The 21092-nt window shown below is 32.7% G+C and overlaps 1 protein-coding gene and 1 long non-coding RNA gene across 2 annotated transcripts; one reads left to right on the forward strand and one right to left on the reverse strand.

Moving 5' to 3' along the window:
* Nucleotides 1-2461: 2461 nt before the first annotated feature.
* LOC130804669 (uncharacterized) lies at nt 2462-5387 on the reverse strand. The gene is made up of 2 exons (XR_009040047.1): nt 4683-5387; nt 2462-2825 (listed from the first exon to the last, which is right to left on the reverse strand). It is a non-coding gene; the product is annotated as an uncharacterized LOC130804669 (long non-coding RNA).
* Nucleotides 5388-5604: 217 nt separating this feature from the next.
* LOC130803472 (DExH-box ATP-dependent RNA helicase DExH10) lies at nt 5605-20546 on the forward strand. The gene is made up of 16 exons (XM_057667580.1): nt 5605-6926; nt 11138-11452; nt 11736-11840; nt 11937-12005; nt 12360-12527; nt 12625-12696; nt 12776-12892; nt 13022-13234; nt 13346-13504; nt 16097-16186; nt 16291-16383; nt 16686-16839; nt 19198-19346; nt 19429-19524; nt 19834-19926; nt 20262-20546. Exons 1-16 carry the CDS (start codon nt 5793-5795, stop codon nt 20370-20372), a joined length of 3138 nt encoding a protein of 1045 aa, XP_057523563.1. The 5' UTR covers nt 5605-5792; the 3' UTR covers nt 20373-20546.
* The last annotated feature ends 546 nt before the right edge of the window (nt 20547-21092 follow it).

Genomic DNA, 21092 nt, shown 5'->3' on the forward strand with positions numbered 1-21092 from the left:
TTTAGATTTAATTGTGGTAAGTAATAATTAGAAAATACTAATTATTTCTAATTACTAATTATTAATAATTTATGTTACATCTATGTAAATTGACTGTCTCATTAATTTGTCAATTGGCTCTTACTTTATTTAATGCTATTAATTGTGTAAAATCCCAGAAAAAAACCAGCTAGATAATATGATTGTCTCATTTATTAATACGAGATAATATACGAGAAAGCACAAATCTTAAAATAAGAATACATATCAGGTTATTAAAAATTATGCTTTCAAATCATTTTAATTCAGATAAGGAAATAATCTTCTATTACCTATTTTATTATTATGAAAAATATTATTATTACCAATATTGTTATTACCAAATATCTATTAATTATTCTAATTCAGGTTATTAAAAATATTGTAATTACCTAAAAAATGGCGGTCATTTACATGAGTAGATGGGTTATAATTTCTACCTATCTTCTTCAACAAAAAAAAGAAATCCTTTATTTGGTTGACAATTTTCTTTGAGTACCCATAATCTAATTCACCTAAGTCAAATTTTGTCTTTGTCTATAACTTTTTATAAGAATTTGCAATTATTTCTTATGTGATTCTATAATGTTTACATTTTATTTTGTTTATTAAAAATTGTATATGATTTATTTATCCGTTTTATAAAGTGGAAAGTTAGTATTAACTCGAACTGTATTAGAGCATACTTTAAAACTATAATAAAGTAATATGGATTTTTGTAAAAAAAGTTTTTAATTTTTTTTGTTTGGGCCCAATTTTAAGATTAGATTAGGGCCTTCATAATGTTTAAGACGACCGTGATCGATATAGTGTCTTTTTTAATGAATTAAGTTTCTACGAATGAATCATCTAAAATTTATTGTTATACCTGTTTCATTCTACACCAATCTCTACTAAAACATTAAAAACCTAGATATGTGTCTCTACTACAAGAGTTGTTTTCCCACCTAAAGCAACATCAGATATTTATGGGAAAATAATTAATTAATTTCGTCTCAATCTATCATAATTAATGAATGAGTAAATTTTATTAAATCCTATAGTCATTTTTTGGTAAAACTAATGTAAGCAATGAATTTCAAAGATTTCAAACTCTTTAAAAATATTTCAAAATTTCAATCAGTTAAATAGAAACTTAACATATATAATAAGCATTTTCCTTCAAATATTCTCTTTTTATATCATCATTATAATCAGTATTCATTAATAAAATTTACATTTATTTCTAAGCTTGTATTTTTTTTATCTGACTGATATTCTAATTTTTCAAACTATAAATTTGAATTTAGTTGTAATTTACTGGACATACAATCTAATTGCACTTCAATTATATTTTTTCATCAAGAATGATAATATATTTGATTTACAAGTCAATTATCCTTCAATTGTATGGATACATACCATACATGTATGGATGTAGTTACTCTTAGTGAAACGATATCAAAACAATGATGAGTCAATTATATCCATAATTATGTACTTCTATTAATTGTTAATTGCGCTATTTACCCAATGTATAGAGTGCGTGTTACAGTAAGACTGCCTTTATATAACAACTTGTGTGTATGAATATGGTCATATGGGTTAATAGATTTAAAAGGAGAGTCATGCTTTGCTAGAGTTTTATAAAAGGGATAGAATGATACATACATCACTCTCTTATAAAAATTTAATTTCGTCCAAAACATAATAGTGTTACTTTGTGGAATTTTCCTTTAAAAACAAAAATAACATTGTGCGCATAGACACTGATATTATAGTATGGTCTAATGGTAATTAAAATTGACCTACTTCCGAAATATGTTCTATTTGAGAATTTTATAATATTATGTTCGATGGGAATAGATATCAAACAAAAATGAATTTGTCCTTTTATTACAAGGTATTATTGAAAATTAATTAGACAAATTGTAATAGATGTGAAAGATAATAAATAACTAAGTAAAGCATGAATTTTTTCAAGGTTGATTTATTAACGGTATAACTCTTGTTATTATTTTTTTTATTGTTGTTAATTTCATTATTTATTATTTATCATAAATTGTTAACAATTATGAATAAAATTTATTTATTTTAGTTTTTTTGTTACTCATATTTATTTGTCACTTTTTTAAAAGAAAATTTAAGTTTATATTAGTAATATATCATCTTTTTTAATTATTAAGTAGCAGTATTTCTTATGTTTTTATATGTTTTTTCCAAATAAAATTTATATATTTGAGTGTCAATTTTGACTATAATTTCTCATTGATCTATATGAAAAAACATATTTATGTGAGATCTTGATATATTATTCACAATATATATTTTCTAAAAATATCAAATTTTTAGAATTTCTAAAAACTCACAATTAAATTTTTTTAACTTTTAATATTGTATGGGATTTGCGCAAAAAATGAATGGGAAGAACATATGAAAATTGAAACAGCCCAAACCTGCGAAATAGTATAATAATACTGTCCACTAAACACAGCGAAAGACTTACAGATGTTTGGACTGAATCTGACCTATGATCCGATGATCATAGCAAACTAATATCAGAGTTAACGACGAAAATTTTTTACATAATTAAGTAAATACTATTTACAAAACATTATGAAATTATTACAAAACACTTGGTTATATAAATATTACATGATTTTAATTTACATAGTCTCAAAATACAACTGAAGCCCCCGCTACGCACAATACACATAACAAATAGTGTACATCCATCCATATAATGCAGCTAACCTGAAAGTGAATCTATTCCCTGAAAGGAATAGGCCCCATCAAAAGCAGTCAACAAATAAAATTTGTTGAGTAACCTGACAAACAATGCAACATTTAAATAAGAAAATCATTTGAAAGCTTATATTTTAATCCTTTGTTCATTTAGGTAAATCCCTTTTTTTTCTATCAAATTCTATCAATCAACTTTTGTTTGGCGACACATAAAACTATATTACATCATAGCGTAATATTCAACATTAAAGAACACATTTTTTTAATAAACCAAATACGGCTAAGAACTACGTAAGTTCAAAGCTTAACAATTTAAGGTAAATTCCTCGCAAAAGACACAATATTTGTCAACCATGAAAACAATACTTAAGATAGTATTTTAAAACATAATATAAGAGTAATACGAAAACAGGGAATATTCAGTGACCGCCAGAAGTAGGCTTGATCTAACATTCTGGTAAACGGGTGATCGTTATCACCTAAAACGGCTCTTGCAAGAACTAAATGGGATCGGGGGCTCGAGGCCAATCATAAAAGGGTACCTGAAATCAAGCTCTAGGGTTTTCACACAAAACCGGATACATAGTATCCGTTGTCTAATTCCCAAAACGACAAACATTTGTAATGTTTAATGCTTTATACAAAACTTTAGGTAAAACATGCTTTTGTAATCTCTAAATACAATGTTAAAATACTTTATTTCATTAAAAATAATTTCCGTGACATGGTAAAATTTATTAAAATCATTTTACAAAACTAATAATATTATTACGTAAACAAAATAATCAATGATCAGCTAGAATACCAATCGACTCATCATCAACAACACATATAGGAGTTGGAGTTACTATCAATGGAGTTTAACAAATCTTTACCCCAATCTTAAGTTCCAATGCCCATTTTAATTTAAATCCAAATAATATCAACTAATCAAATACGAATCCATAACTCAGCAATACATATCCATAAAACCCAATTGAAGAACGAATAATAACTCTAGACACATTATAAAAGGAATACTCAATTAATTTCCAAACTGGATCAATTTCAAAGTTAGTCTTTCATCACCGAAATAATATAAGTACTTCTGCACCTATAACCTTTCTTAATTTCATGAACTTATAACTAACCTCTAAATCATAACTTATGTACTCCATAACCGATTCCTGAGTCAATTCGAGTGTGGTACTTATAACACTTTCTCATATTAAACCCAAATCCAAGAATCCATCACTAAACTAAAGCAATCACATCTATTATAGGTTTAAAAATCAATCCCAAATTAATACTAATATTTACACATCCACCCGAGCAATATCCAAGCTTGGTAACAACATTGAACTCTTTTAACCACTTTTATGAAGATACAGACTCACTCAAAGGCTTATAGATAAAATTTCAATTAATATTTTTGAGTAATTTCAATTAGATGATAAACTAGACTTCCGTACGGTCATAACGACTGTAAATTTTCCTAAATCCGAGTCCGAACGAAGAAGATATCGCATTTTCAAAATGAGGCAGAAACTACTCGCGAGCCACGACCTGCACTATTCTAGTTTCCAGAAGCTTTACTAAAAAAATACAGAAGCTAAAACAAAGGGATTCGCAAGCTGCGTAATTATCCAATTTCGATTCTAATTTTTCTGTTCAACCGCACAACCCAGAAACTCAACTCAACAAATCCAAAAGCAATTTCAACACCAAAAACACTTCTAATCCAACCTATAACAACAATCAAACCCAACAAATACCACCTTATTCTACTTAAATCAAAGCTTGAAAATCACATAACTTCAAAATAATATGAAATGCTCAAATGTTAAATTACAACAAAATCAATTTAAATTAAAAGCTTAGATGAACAACTTAAATTACTTAAAACCAAATTGTAAAACAACTTTTAAACACTTTAAAAGAATCATTGAATTGTATCTTACCAGTAAATGGATAATCCACCATGAAAAGCTTGAGAAATCATGAAAACACCATTGTTAATATAAGAAAGCTTCACGCATATAGATCAAACACCATGGATGACCAACCTTCAACTTAAGACAACTTCAACACCCCACACATGAACTCTTGATCTTCAAATCATCATCAGCCCGAACATTTGATCACAACTCTATACTCAAACATGCTCTAACATCAGATACAATCCAAGGTTAACTTCAATTAAGCTCCATACTCCATATAAATTCTGTGGAGATTAAAATTGAACTTCAAGAAGCTTTTTATGAGATAAGGGTTACCTATAGTAAGGGGATACTATTAATCTCTTCATGATTTCTAAAATTATGAGAGAAAAAGGTGGAATTCATATTTTTAGTTTCTTGCTCACTTGAGAAAAAAATGAAATTTAGGATTTTGCTTTACTTGTTCACTTGGAGAAGGCAAAATTCTGAACTTGAATTTGCTTGTATACTTGGAGAAGGTGGAATTCAAAATATTGCTGTAGAAGTGGTGAGAATGATGGTGGATATGGCTTCTTGTATTAGACATGTGTAAGAAGAAGGAAAAGGTAGAGTGTTGGGTGAGTATTGGATTGAGGTGACATCATAAGAGGACTTCTTGCTATTTTATCCATTCAACAAGCTTAAGGTGTATAAAAATACCCATATATTCATCGTGCAATTTATTTTGTTCCTAAATTAATACAAATGATATCCAAAGATAATATTAAATTATATTAAGTCCCAATAAAATGACATAATTAAAATTTAATAATTTCAAATTTATTCAATCAATCACAATTAATTAAGTCGATAAAAATAGTACTATTTCAAAAATATATGAAGTATATAAAGTATTTTTAATAATCTAATATTTTTATGCAAAAAAAAAAACTTATATTTCGTGGTTGATACTGGTAAATACCTAGCATACTTGTAATTTTTTAGGGCAGCGGATCAAGTCGCAACTCACAAGTCGCAACTCAAGATTCAAGAAGTTAAGCGGAAAGTAAAGATCCAGCTAAAAACCCTAAAACCCTTCCTCAAAAAATATCCCTCCATTTCTCAAATTAAACCCCTCAACTTCTATCAGCAATGGCGGAATCTCATTCAACGGCAGAAACGTCTTCAACAATGGCGGAACCTCCTTCGACAACTACAGAAACACCCTCAGCAATGGAGGAACTTCCTTCAACAACAGAACCTACCTCAGATGCTCCTATTCCAGTACAACAAAACTTAGGAAAGAGAAAACAATCAGAATTTGAACAACCACCACAAAGCTCACACGAAAACACTCAAAAAATTGAGCAACATACTCAGAAAAATCCAGACCAACAAAGTTCAAAACGAAGAAACTCAACTCGGACATGCGTACACGAAGTAGCAGTACCGAAAGATTTTGTTTCAAGCAAAGATTCATCCATTTATGGAACTTTAGCAAACCCTAACTACACCGGTCCAATGGCGAAAACCTACGTTTTCACTCTCGATCCCTTTCAACAAGTCTCAATATCCTGTTTAGAGCGAAAAGAATCAGTCCTAGTCTCTGCGCACACTTCTGCTGGAAAAACTGCTGTAGCTGAGTACGCAATTGCTATGGCATTCCGAGAAAAGCAGCGTGTAATATACACATCACCGTTGAAAGCATTGAGCAATCAAAAGTACAGAGAATTGAATCAGGAATTCAGTGATGTAGGTCTTATGACAGGTGATGTTACTATCGCTCCTAATGCTAGTTGTTTAGTGATGACCACAGAGATTCTTCGTGGAATGTTATACAGGGGATCAGAGGTTTTGAAAGAAGTTGCTTGGGTTATTTTTGATGAGATTCATTATATGAAGGATAGAGAAAGAGGTGTTGTTTGGGAAGAGAGTATTGTTTTCTTGCCTGCTCAAATTAAAATGGTGTTTTTGTCTGCCACTATGTCGAATGCTACTGAGTTTGCTGAGTGGATTTGTAATATTCATAAGCAACCTTGCCATGTTGTTTATACGGATTTTCGGCCTACACCCTTGCAGCATTATGTGTTTCCAGTTGGTGGTTCAGGGTTGTACTTGGTGGTGGATGAGAATGAGCAGTTTAGAGAGGATAATTTTATGAAGCTTCAAGATACGTTTGTGAAGCCTGGAAGCGGGATGAAGGCGGCTGCTGCTAAGGCTAGTGGAAGGATTGCAAAAGCTGGCTCTGGACCTAAAGGGGGTTCTGATATTTTTAAGATTGTCAAGGTATGTTATATTGCATTGCTGAATTTTTTTGTTGCTAGATAAATGACTTGTTGGAAGTATGTAATATGTTGTGATTCCTGTGGCATATAACTGTCACGAAATGGAAGATATAGTCCTGTAGTCCATTACGTTACCAAATTTCCTTTAACTTTTGCTATTTTTTTGCATTTTTGATTGATATAATGATATTTGTTTGAGTGATATGACTTTAATGTATCCTTTTGTGATTGGTATTAGAAAAGCATTTGAAGTAATCCCTGGTTAAATTGTTTTTATGAGAGTGGAGTTTATTGTCTATCGGGGTAAGGTTGATCACTGAATTTAGTCGACATACTACATTATCATTGTCTTACCTTTATATGCTAGCGAATGAAATATGACGATCACAGGATTTTTGGGGATGCTTGCCATTGGGTGTTGACTATTGGATGTTTCGGTCGGGTTTGACAAACTGGTAGCGTTGACTTTTTAAACAATTATTTGTATAAGCCAACTATTGAGAAGATGTTTGATAAAAATAATTGCCGTTAGTTATTTATTAGAAAAAAGTGGGACAAAAGCAGTGGTGGTTTTGGTTTTTTTATCCGTGGGTTTGAATATATTGAATCAAATAATTTATACGTCTATCTACAATTTCTTGTTTTTTACAAAAAATAACAAATCGAGTAACCTATGGAGCAATTATAATAATATAAAAGAATTAAAATCAAACACGAATAAAATATTATTTTACTTTTATCAAAATTTCTAATTCATTATTAAGTTTATTTTAATCATCAATTTAATCACTAGTCTATACATTTATCTACTTAAAATCAAAATCTGAAAAAACTAATAAAATATATGAAAGCAAAAAAAACCTTAAAAGTTTTCGGAGTACAATGTCACTGGCATCCGCTTCTGACTGGCAGAAAGGTCTCGACGACGACAAGTTTGTGTATGTGAGAGCTAATGAAGGAGGTTGTTGAATAAAAAAAATCCAAAACTAGAAGGGTAAAAGAGATGTTATATGGGGTTTGAATCCCCTAACCTTGCGTGTGACATAGTGGATGCCATACCACTAGGCTATTGTGTTTCATATGCGCAAAATAGAGTATTTTTTTGATAACCGGGTATCTTGGCCAACTTGCGTGCACCAACTATAGGCCAAAGTTATATGACCGGGAAAACCCCTAAGTGATCCTTGGAGACTCGTACATGAGGTCTCTAGGATATAAACCCAGATTTCAACCAGTTGAGCTACTTCTCAAGGTTAAATAAAGAGGAATTTTTATATAACTAATTTTTTTTAAAAAACTGTTTGATTTTTTTGGGTTTTAGTATGGGTTTAGTTGAACCCACCGAGTTCATACTAAAACCGCCCCTGGACAAAAGCCAAAAACTAAGGAAAAAATATATTCCAAGTTGTTTATGGTTTTGGCTTTAAATGTAGCTTTTCAGCCAACTTATTTTTCAGTTGGTCAACTGACTAGCTAAAAGCCAACAAAAAATCCAGCTAAAACTCATTTGTCAAACACGTCCTTTGTCTTTGGATGGTGCCATTTTGGACTTTCTTAACACTAAATGTTACTTCATTTCTTTATAAAATCATGGCAAGATGTTGCATGAGATCAACTTTGCTAGGATCATTGTTAGTAATGCTTAAGGTTTGCTAAGGTCATAGGATATCTAAAGTGTTGGGGTCAATGTTTGTAGAGGCGCTAGGTGTGATATTTTAAAATAGGGATTCTTAAATCAGATTTGGCTTAGGATAACCAAAAATAAAAACAATAGTTGTGCCTTAGGGTTGCCTCATTGAAATGACCTCACTATAACATGAAAAGCGTTGTGCCTGATTCATATCAAGCCCATATAAGTAGGCAAATAGAGGTGAAAATTACTTGAATAAAAATCGCGAATTAAACAAATTCAATCCGAATAAGAAAAATCATTTAGACTTTCTATAGTCTTGTTTGGAGAATTTTAAACCAAAGTATTTTGTTTTGATTAGCCTTGAGCATACTAAAAATTAAAAACAAGAATTACACACCAAATTTAAATAGGTGCATAATAGAGCAAAATAGTATTGAAAAGGATGCGATGATAAGATAAGAGGATGATATAAGGTTGCGTTTGGTGGCTCATTATTAATCTTACTATCCATAGTATGTGGCGGTAGAGAGATTGTTTATGTTTTACCCAACTAATTCGAGGTTATTTGGTCAAAATGTTGAATTTTCTTATGAATGGAAGGGTATTACCAATAATTGATCCCACTTTGTTGGAATTGAGGCTTTGGAATTGTTGTCGTTGGAAGGGTATCGTCAAGATTTTGATAAAAAATTTACGTGATCTTATATACGACATTGGTATGTACATGTTTTCGAAAATTGATACTTCATATAATATACTATTGTTGTCTGAAGTTTGTGTTAGTCTTAGGTACAAATTTCAAAAAGCGTAAAGGAGGCTATAGTAAAATCACTCTTTTGGCCCTGATTCAATGATTTATGAAAAGGTGCACGCTTCTGTGAACATTTTGTGTTTGTTTTGGGAGAGAACATTTTTTAATACTGTCTTAGAACATTAGAGACAAAGAGTTGTGTCTTCTTGAAGAGTAAGAAAGAATCCAAAAAACGGTTTGCTCTTGGTTCAAAGTGATAAAAGAGAAAATGGGAAAAATAAGGATTTACCTGCAGTTCTAAAACTTCTATCCTAAAACTTTTCTCCTTGTGCCTCTACCACACACACCAATTGCCCATTGGTACTTCTGTTCCATTGCCTCTATCACACCTATAGGTACCTTCTTTTTTTGCCTTTTCTTTTCCTCTCATATATTCTTTCTTGAAGATTCCTCATCTTTTTCCTTTTCTTTTGGTTTTTTGTTTGGAAAATTTACTTAGAATAATCCAAATTTTTATTGATTTTTCTACAATAATTCCAACTTTTGATTAACCATAAATAATCTGAATTTTAGGGTCACTTACCCAAGAACATTGTTGCCCAAATGGTGATCGATTTTTATTGGTTAATTGCCACACCAAAAAAAGAAAACAAAATTAAAAATCAAAAATATTAAAAATTAAAAGTTAATACATAAAATATACTTACTCGATTCCTCTTTTTAATTTTAAAAATTTTTATGATTTTTTTATAATTTAATTTTGTATTTTACTTTTTTTTTTATTTTTTTTTATGCAAAATGACTTGTTGTATAGGTAAGAGGTTACCTTGGTGCATTCGTGGCAAGCACCCCTTATGGCTGGGATTATTTATGGTTAATCAAAAGTTGAGATTATTGTAGAGAAATTAGTAAAAGGTTGGATTATTCTTGGTAATTTTTCCTTTTTGTTTTTAGTTTTTATCATGCTTCTGATTTTTTTTCTTCTCTTTCGTTTCCTTTATTCTATGCGTACTTCTTTTTGTTTGTTTTTTCCTTTTAGTTTTCCTGTGTATTTCTTATCATTGCATTTTTCATCTTTGATTTTTGGCCGTCTTTAGGAATTGTCATTTTTACTCCCTTTCTTCTAGGTCTTTTTTCCCTCCAAAGCTTTAAAATGTGGGTTTAGTAATTTGTGCAATTTTCCACTATATTAGTGACTTAGCGTAATAATAATGAATTGATTAGATCTTATATGCATTTCTAATATGAATATCATATTATTCAAGTATAAAATGTTTTATAATTATTTGTTAGTTTTTGAGCAAAAAGGTGCACCTTGCCTAACAATAGCTCGTGCTTTCGCCTTGCGTGCCTTGCACCTTTTTAAACTAAGGTACTGGCTGGCGCGATCCTATAAGCTAAACGATGGGATTGAGATTGGTAAGCTAGCCAATATGGGACACTGTCTTATTATGGTTCTGAAATGCAGAACATAAGCTAAACAATGGGATTGAGAATTTGAGATTGGTAAGCTAGCCAATATGGGACTTTGGCACATTCTGATTCTGGAATGCAGAACTTTCAGATTCTAATTATTTATTTACTCCCCTGTTCCACTTTATAGTAATGCTAAGCAGGTGTACTTAGAGATTCTGAATTACAGAACCTATGGATCATATTTTTTTTACATTGTTTGCTCTTTCAACTTCATATTGAGTTGGAGAAAGGTTTGAGTACATCTGAAATTAGCAAATCCTTCATCTGGTAAAAATTTTATACACTTTTATATTTGTTATTCGGTGAGCCTTTTTGACTCTAACATTTCCTTTCTATCTAATGTGTGTTGTAGATGATCATGGAACGCAAATTTCAGCCTGTTATTGTATTTAGTTTCAGTAGAAGGGAGTGTGAACAACATGCAATGTCAATGTCAAAGCTTGACTTTAATTCACAAGAAGAGAAAGATATTGTAGAGCAGGTTTTTAAAAATGCGATTCTTTGCTTGAATGAGGAAGACAGGAGCCTTCCTGCTATTGAGTTGATGTTACCTCTTCTTCAACGGGGCATTGCTGTACATCATTCTGGGCTTCTCCCAATTATTAAAGAATTAGTGGAGCTTCTTTTTCAAGAAGGGCTTGTGAAAGCTTTATTTGCCACCGAAACTGTAAGTTCTCCAGAAGATACAAGTAATCACATGTTTTTATTGGCTAGAATCACCATTTCTGTTTATTGCTAGATGCTGTTCTTTACAATTATTGTCTGTTCAAAATTCTCAGTAGTAGCATTATTATATCTTTATTATTGGAGTTTGGACCTTAAAAATTGGTTTGCATGGAAAGAATTAGCATGTTAGGTTCGCTTTCCTTTAATTTTTTTTGTGACCGAATCATCTGTTGTTTGTATGTTTCATATTGCAACTTTTAGAATCTATTTTGTTTTTTTGGCAGTTTGCAATGGGTTTAAATATGCCTGCAAAAACAGTTGTTTTTACTGCAGTTAAGAAATTTGATGGTGATAGCCATCGTTATATTGGATCCGGCGAGTATATTCAGGTGAGTGAAAATGTCTCTTTGCCCCATTTTGGTGAATCTGATAAATGCTTGTTTTCTAATTTCCTTTGATAACTAGTCTCTTTTTGATTACTCAAGATGAGTGGAAGAGCAGGTCGTCGTGGGAAGGATGATCGAGGCATTTGCATTATAATGATTGATGAGCAGGTAATTCTTGTATTATCTTCTAAAAGCTTGCTGCTTTACCAATTGTGATGTGTGAAGACTATGTATTGATTATGCTTTGTATATTATACTTTCTGTATACCTGTTTATAACATGTAATGTCGTATTGAATATATTTTTTTTCTTTTTTCCTCAAGGTGTTTTTCAATGATCATTTTGCCTTACTAATTCAGATGGAAATGAATTCTCTGAGAGATATGGAGTGTGAAAACTATGTATTGATTATGCTGTGTATATTATACTTCATGTATATCTGTTAATAGCATGTAATGGCTGTATGGAATTTGTTCTCGACTTTTTGACCATTTTCCTCAAGGGGTTTTTCTGTTCCTCCAGATGGAAATGAATGTTCTGAGAGATATGGTGTTGGGTAAGCCAGCTCCTCTTGTCAGCACTTTTAGATTGTGCTACTACTCGATTTTGAATTTGATGTGTCGAGCCGAAGGCCAATTTACTGCTGAACATGTTATTAGAAATTCTTTTCATCAGTTTCAGTACGAGAAGGTTAGCCTTTAACCTTAAATAAACGTTACCCAATCTTGAAGGACAGACATACATTAACTATTATTTTTGTTGATTATATTTGATTTTCTTTTTCCAGACTTTGCCTGAAATTGAAAAAAAGATTGAGAAGCTTGAGCAGGAAGCTGCCGCGCTTGATGCTTCTGTAGAGGTACAATTTTCTATCCTTCAGAAAATCTGTTTTTTGAATTAGTTATTTTATCTTTCTCTTAAGGGAGCTGTGTATGTAGTCTGAAGTTGCTGAGTACCATAAGCTAAGGCTTGATTTAGCTCTACTTGAGAAGAAGATGATGTCAGAGATAACAAGGCCAGAGAGGGTCCTTTATTATCTTCTTCCTGGGAGGCTGGTAAACATTTATAACCTAATGTGATTGTTGCTACTTATATTACTAACATATTTTTTTTTTTTGCTGTCCTAGTTGTGATTTCATCCCATGAATGGTTAGTTTCTTACATATTTGTCCAAAATTCTTTAGGTTAAGGTTCGTGTTGGAGGAACTGATTGGGGTTGGGGAGTTGTGGTCAATGTGGTGAAAAAGGCCACTGCCACTGCAAGTGCAGGAACTATGCCATCGGGTGGGAGCTATATAGTTGATACTCTGCTTCATTGCTCCCCTGGTAAAACTGAGAATGGTTCTAGGCCTAAACCATGCCCCCCTCGTCCTGGGGAAAAGGGTGAAATGCATGTGGTGAGTTAATTCTGATGCTAGCCGCCACACTGTTATTGGTATTTAGATGTGTTGGTATTGTTCTGGATGAGTCTAGTGATTTGTTATTCAATTTTTTTGTATTCATTGCAGGTCCCTGTACAATTGCCCTTAATATCTTCTCTCAGTAAGCTCCGGATATCTATCCCCCCTGATCTACGCCCTATTGATGCCAGACAAAGCATACTTTTAGCTGTACAGGAGTTGGAAAGACGGTTTCCTCAAGGTCTTCCAAAGCTTAATCCCGTGAAGGTGTGCTATGGCTTTTTATCAAGTTATAAGTTTCTTCTCTTTATCTCTTTGGTGATGCTTCCTTTTGTCTAGTGGTGGATGTATCATCGGGGCTTTTTAAAACTTCTATCTATTTGAAATTCATAGATAATTCTGGTCGGTCAACTCGACTTTTTATCTGAACTTATATTGTATGGTTTTATTAACACAAATTATCAAATGAGACGGTCTCATGGTGAAACCATCTCTATCGGGTTGACCCATTGTACACTTAGTGTTTTAAAATGATGACTTATAACCTTAAAGTGATCATTTGTAGTTTTAAAGTTAAATTTTTTTTAGTCTTAGAGTGTTTACATATAACCTTAAAGTGATCACGTACAATCTTAAAGTGATCAATTAGAGGAATGTGCTACTTATATATATGGCTCATTGCATGATGATACAAGAGTAGCTGTATTATTAATACTCTCTGGCCCAAATTTATTTTGCCATTTCCTTCTATGCCTGTCTCAAAATAACTGCCCCCTTTCTTATTTTGGCATATGGTCCCTTGCATTTTTTTTTTCTTTTTTTTACCTCTACTTATCTTTAACCAACTTTTATATTCCCACCCTTTTTTTTAATTCTTTTGTTGTCGCCACTGTCTTCCCAAAAGCTGATGGGGTTGTTACTAAAGAATGAAGAGAACACAATTTTTGATTTGTGAATATATATGTCGTGAACACTATGGCCTATGCCTGCATATTGTTATAAGTTATATCTATGGCATGTTGTCAAGATAGATTTATCCAACTGTGGTAGAATAAAGATACATGAAACATTTATACTGTTTGGATAAGAATTTAAGTTGTAAGGGAAGGGTGAGGGAGTGAATGACGAGGGAAGTCCTTATTTGTTTCGGAGGGAAGGTTAGGGAAAGGGAGAGAAAGGTATGAATCCAAATGTACTCCTTCATTTCATTCTTGTTCCGCCTTTTCCTCCTCTTAGTTTACTATATTATCCTTTTTCTTTTTACTCTTTGTTGTTTTTTTCAACGAAATTTTTAGCTACTACTATTGTCAATTTGATGATAATGATTTTCACTACAAACAAATTTACATCATGTTGTACTCTTCTATAGATCTTGCATGAACAAATCAAGACAAATAGTGATAGCAATAAAATCATCATCGCAAAAAATTATAATATAGTAAACTAATTATACTAAATGTAAATAGAGTTATGACAACTTTTCCTTAGTTTCACAGTGAAGATATGAGGGACAAGTATGTTAGCACAAGATAATTACATTATTTCAAAGGCATATTAGGCCTAATACTAAATGAACTTTAAACATTGGTTTCGCGATTACTGTGACACTTACAAACAAAGAAATGAAGTTTATATTAGATAATGTAATATAATATAAAAAAGTTTAATTCTCACCGTAAAATAGATGGGGAAAGAAGCTCACTATAGTACATAATTTGATTTTTTTTTGGAAGGAAATGGATGGAAGAAGTTAAAGTATTTAATGCATATCAAGCTTACACATTCTCCCATAATCATTTTAGTTGACAACTAAAATAATAAATGGGTCAGGGCTTTGGCATTGTTGATCTATTGTTTTATGACTTCATGTGGCCGACCCCTAACTTTATGGAATTATGGCTTTGGCTTTGTTCATTAAAACGTTAACATGCTTGAAGCAAAGATTTCCACAATCAGAAATTCTTAAGCTTCTTAGGAGTTATGAAAATTACATCTCGGTATTTTATTGGAATTATGAAGGGTACAATAGTCTTTCCACAGAATTTTTTGATGGTCAACATATCATTAACTTCCAAATCTTTATACTTTTAGAGAGATTTGGTAATAATAAAGTTGAGGAAGTCAATCCCATCAAATCCCTCCCGTTCAAATCCCTCCTTTCAAAATTGGTATTTAAACAATGGAAAACATATCCCTCCCTTTCCTTACCCTCCAATTTGCTCAATTCAAAGTCCAAACACACCCCTCTCTGGTCCACTCCCCCATAAGGCCACAACTTCTTAAAAAAGAAAACAAGTCATTACGATGTTCGGTTTCCTGATTATTCTTATGTGTGCTGTTATCCCTCGTGCTGTTCTTTTTGATTTTTTTCGCCGTCTTAGGTAATTCCTTGACATATTTCATTGTCAATGATTATACACTTTTGAAGACAACCGTTGTAACAAGTATACTGCAACTAGAAGAAGTTTGCTTAGTTGGCTAGTCTTGCTGTTATGGTAGCTTTGTTACTATGGCTATTTTCAAAAGATAACATTCTAATGGCAGGAATACTGGTGCTTGTTGCATTCTGCTATCATAAGTAAGCCTTGTAAACCATTTTTGCCTGCTGCTGTTGAAGTTGCATGCAAAGCACCTCTGCAGTATTTTTTGTCACTCTTATGGTGAGAGAATACTGTTTTTACTTGGTTGTACTGTGTGCTAAATCATTTCAGTCTACTTTTAATGTTTTTTGCTGTTAGTTTTGAGTTGAAAGGGACTTTAGAGGCCTTTGATACACTGACTTTCGTAAATTAATGAGAAGGGCATTCAGCATCATTCTTTGAATGCTCATGTCGTTCGTGATTTTTTTTTGCATTGCAGGATATGGGTATTGAAGAGAAGGAAATTATTGAGTTGGTCAGTCAAATTGAAGAGCTTGAGAAGAAATTGTTTTCGCATCCTATGCACAAGGTTTGCACTATTGATCAGTTCATGTTTCTGAATGCTATGATATGCTCTGCAGATAGTACGTGCTGTGGTAGTTCTCTTTCTCGGTCTAACTTAATGTTTCACAGTCTCAAGATGCACATCAGGTCAAGTGTTTCGAACGCAAAGCTCAAGTGAATTATGAAATTCAACAGTTGAAAACTAAGATGCGTGAGTCTCAGGTATTGTTTTCTTTCCTGTTTTATATAATCATTATTAACGAGGATTTTCCATTTTAATTTGTTTTGTTTCGTATAGCTGACACAACATTGTTGGGTTTAAGGCATATTTTCCTTTACTCAGTTTTAGTTCTTTTAGAGGTTCTTAAGGCTTTTCCTGAATTCATGCATGCATGTGTAGTGTTAATGTTTTGCTTTGTTGCATCAGCTTATGTATAGTGCCTGCACTTAGAAAACTTTTTTCTATTAGGAGGAATATTTCTGATAAACCTAATCTGATTGTGCAATTTTTATTAAATTTTCAGCTTCAAAAGTTTCGGGATGAGCTTAAAAATCGGTCACGTGTCTTGAAGAAGCTAGGCCATATTGATGCTGATGGTGTAGTCCAGTTGAAAGGACGAGCTGCATCGTTGATAGACACTGGTGATGAACTTCTTGTGACAGAGCTGATGTTCAATGGTATTGGAGCTACATGTTATTGATGTCTAATTTCATCTCTGCATTTAAGTAATCTTGAACGCTTAAATTTTACTTCTTAATGTTTGAAACTAATAGAGTGACCTTTTTACTTGTCGGTAGGGGAAGTATGTTGGGGGAGGTAGTTTTCTGTTATAAGAAGAGGTGCATCTATGGATACGTCAAATCACAAATGAGGAATGAAGGAGTGATCCATTTTCAGAGAGATTTGTGTTTGGAGAGTTTAGGAAAATCGAACTGAATCAAGATAAGCTAAGAAACTTAACACAAAGTTGTGTAGGGTTTTGAATTTACCTTTGATCCCTGATCCCATTTTTCAAGCACTTGTAAACATCACTAAGAACCTTTTGAAATTTCACAAAGTTGTGCAACATGATTAATACTAAGAAATTTCACAAAGAAAATAATTTGGTTTCTTGAAGCTTTTATTTATAGGAAGCATAGTGCAATAACAAGGCCATTATATCACATTGACCGTATCCTAAAGGTTTTAAATTTATCGAAGGTATTACCCGCATTGTAAGGTGTAAAAGAACCATGTTTTAGACCGTTCCAAGTGTTGTTTCATGGTTTCGATCGATATTTGGCGGTACGGCAATTGTATCATCCCTGTTACCACATGACCGTGTCAGTTACCGTAACCTTAACTGTTACCATATTTTTGCACTATAATAGGAAGAGAAAATACGTTACAAATTAACTAATTTGCTTGGTTGTCAGTCTTGGTTGCTTTGCAAGTTCCTTAATCCCTACTGCTTGCATTGATTTAAGATGATAAACTTCTCCAATACACGTGTAACCTCTGTAGTTAATAGGCTGATTAGAACCATCTTTCTTTATCACAAGATAACAATACTAAGCTACATAATTCAGCTTTGTTAACAAGGTATAACGACTTGCCATTTAGTAACTTTGATGAGGGCTTCTTTGTTGCGGCAATCCCTGCTCCATTAGCCGATTATTTTCTTGTAACCTCTTTCTTGATGTGCTTCTTAATTGTTAGCCACTCCTAAGTAACAGTTTTACATCCTCTGTTTGATTTCTTTAGCTATGGAATGTCTAGTATTCCTCTTTACACTTCCAATAATCTAAGACAACCTGAGAACACTGAACCTGTATTAACTTCCATTTTCAAATAGCTGGTTATATTTTCATGTAAGAGCTGAGCATGGACATTGTCATGGATTTCTCGGACTTACTCATTAACTTCCTGATATTATTGTACTAAAACCATATCAAGGAGGGGATGTTTTGCATTTTTATCACTGGACAAGAGTTCACATAATGCCTAGGATCGAGCCTTAAAGCACATTAATTGTAAGACCAAACTGGTCTTGTCATTTCAGGCTGGATTCTTGTGTGATGCGAGACTGTTCAGGTTGGGGTTGAATTTGTAAAATAAAAATGTCAGTATTTTAAATTAACATAAAATAAATTTAACCTTATATTTACTCAAGTTCGATTGAAGATAATATAGACTAGACGAAAAATATGACAGCAATTTTATTTTTATTTTTTTTATAGTGGGTGATATTGATGATAGTTTGATGGTCGAGTTTGGGTTGATCTGGGCTCGGGTGCATATGGGGTTAGGTAAGCTTGGGCTGTTCGATGCATGTTGGGTTTGCTTTGAATCGTCTTTTTGTCTTGGTTGGTTCAATTTTTCCAAATCTGTATTTAAGGCACATGTTTCTTTGTTGAGGATCAATTAGGGAAATTCAGTGCCTCAATGCCTTTAAATGTTCCTCCCAAGGTCATTCAGAGAGTTTGCTTTTGTTGAATGTGTTAAGAGTCCTGCTGGCTGCTGGTCACCTCTAGTTTATTAAACTTGGCCTAAAGAGCACGTCATTTTGGGATCTAGTGTTTGAGAGAGCATTTAGGAGATGCAAAGGGGAAAATAATTTTCTCCTTACACTTTTTGTAGATGTACACTTTTATTGTAGCAAGGAGGCGCAGCAAAAAGAAAAAAAGATAGAGGCACATTTACTGCTTTTGACGAAGAACAAAGTGGAGTACCTCAATATGGAACATGCCAAAATGGAACAAGGATACATGATACATCAGTTCGAATATGAACTCATTAATTTGTACTCTCTTTATTTAGAGTGGGTTGCATTGTTGGAGTTTAGTAGAGTTGAACTGGAAGCTCAGTTTCAAAGTTGGAAGTTTTCTATAGATTGGATTTTAGCTAGAATTGGACTGAATTTCATCACTGTTAAAAGACCTACTAAACTTGGTCTAATTTAGCTTCTTGGTTACTCTTCCTTATAGGAAAATTTTTTGTATTCTTACGTTACTAGGAAGAAATAATTTTAAAGCTCATTGTCTAACATTACGCAGGGACATTTAATGACGTGGATCACCATCAACTTGCTGCTCTTGCAAGCTGTTTTATCCCAGTAGATAAATCCAACGAGCAGATTCATCTACGAGCAGAACTTGCAAAACCATTACAGCAACTCCAAGACAGTGCAAGAAAAATCGCTCAGGTTTTTTCTCTGTCCTCCTCCCCTTTGTTTAGACCTTTTTTATCCTTAATTACAGCCACTGGCAACACCTTTTGCATTGCAGATACAACATGATTGTGGACTGGATGTAAATGTGGAAGAATATGTTGAATCTACTGCAAAACCATACTTGATGGATGTGATATACTGTTGGTCTAAGGTAGCTTTCCTTCACAAGCTTATTTCGTGACTAAATGTCTTTCATAAGTCATAATGTTATTTGATTGCTTTACTTTTGATATTCGTAATTTGTTTGATCCGTGCCAGTCATTATGTGGTAAAGGCTGTCAGAGACTCTCAGTAAATATTATTTCTCTTTCCCCAGAAATGGGGAAGCTTATGCTGTCTGCTGCTTGTTCTGAACCTTATATCCGCAGGATTCTTTGATCTCAAGTCATGTCTGACTCATCTGTTTGAATTCTTTTACTCTGGTTTTTGACATCACAAATCTTTTTTTATTGGCGTTCAGGGAGCTAATTTTTCTGAGGTTATACAAATGACTGATATATTTGAGGGAAGTATCATAAGATTGGCGAGAAGGCTGGATGAGTTCTTGAACCAGGTGAGAAAATTTGAGGGCTATCTTTCTCTCTCTCTCATTGAACTTCACTTGAGTTGATTTATTCTTTTTTAGAGATTTTCCATTGATAGCAATTCCCACAATATTTAACCACAAAGCTGCTACTCTCGTACGGAAGGTTATGATGCATGAGAACATACAACATTAATTTTCAACATTTTTCGAAAACTACAAACTGTTTTGATAACAAAAATAAATTTTTTGAATAGAAAATGGGTGAAACAGCTTTCGAAGTGAAATCTTTCTAGTCGTTCGCTATTAAATTGCACTCAAATATATAAAATCTCCCTCTCATCTAAATTTTTGTGCTTTGTTAGTTGAAAGCTGCAGCAAGTGCAGTGGGAGAGGCTGATCTGGAGAACAAGTTTGGTGATGCTAGTGCCAGCCTCCGTCGAGGTATTATGTTTGCTAACTCTCTTTACTTGTAGTAGTTGCAATGCTTTTTTTGACAATATTTTTCCCAACCTTCAAATTGTAGTCAGCTGTATAATTGAAAGAATTTGTTTTGTATTTTGTTAAATTTAGAAACAAGTAGAATTTTATGAATGAAAATAGAATTGTAAACACAAATTTATCAATGAATATTCCTCAATTTTGATCAAGGTAGTTGCCAGTTGAATGCTGTTTTGTTGTTGATCTACTTGTATTTGTTCGGCTTTTCTGCAACATGCTTTATAAGGCTAACTTGAATATATGAACTTAGTAAAGCATTCTTTCCTCAAAAAAGTTAACTGGAGTATTCAAAATAAAGGCGAGACCAAAGCCTAAGTATGTTAATTCAATCCGATTCCAACCCTTATCCGACTAGATCCTAGTAAGTGAAAGACGATTTGAGTCTGAGGGACAATGTGGTATACATATGAGGTATTTTGCGTACATATTATTCTAACTTTTTGTTTAAAATCACGTTACTCAATAGTATCGTACACATAGGGAAACTGCTTAGGTACCTTATACTCATGGCAACTTTTGACCCCAAACCTAAAAATCGTTTTATATGTTGATATGGAAATGTAAGCCCCCTCTTGATTTTACCTTCTATTATTGTGATTCTATTAATTAAGAGTGATACACTATCGCAATTGTTCGGTATTTAAGTTGCTAATAATGGTGTATATCTTGTACGACTTTTTATCAGTAAAGTTAAT

The sequence above is a fragment of the Amaranthus tricolor genome, chromosome 17, assembly GCF_026212465.1.
Source record: "Amaranthus tricolor cultivar Red isolate AtriRed21 chromosome 17, ASM2621246v1, whole genome shotgun sequence".
In the NCBI taxonomy this organism is placed as follows: Eukaryota; Viridiplantae; Streptophyta; class Magnoliopsida; order Caryophyllales; family Amaranthaceae; genus Amaranthus; species Amaranthus tricolor.

Excerpts from the sequence above, each read along its gene's own strand:
- LOC130803472 (XM_057667580.1), top strand. The coding sequence starts at position 5,793 with ATGGCGGAATCTCATTCAACGGCAGAAACGTCTTCAACAATGGCGGAA. Across the intron at positions 16,187-16,290 it reads TTTCGCATCCTATGCACAAG|TCTCAAGATGCACATCAGGT; the intron begins GTTTGCACTATT and ends AATGTTTCACAG. Across the intron at positions 16,384-16,685 it reads CTAAGATGCGTGAGTCTCAG|CTTCAAAAGTTTCGGGATGA; the intron begins GTATTGTTTTCT and ends TTAAATTTTCAG.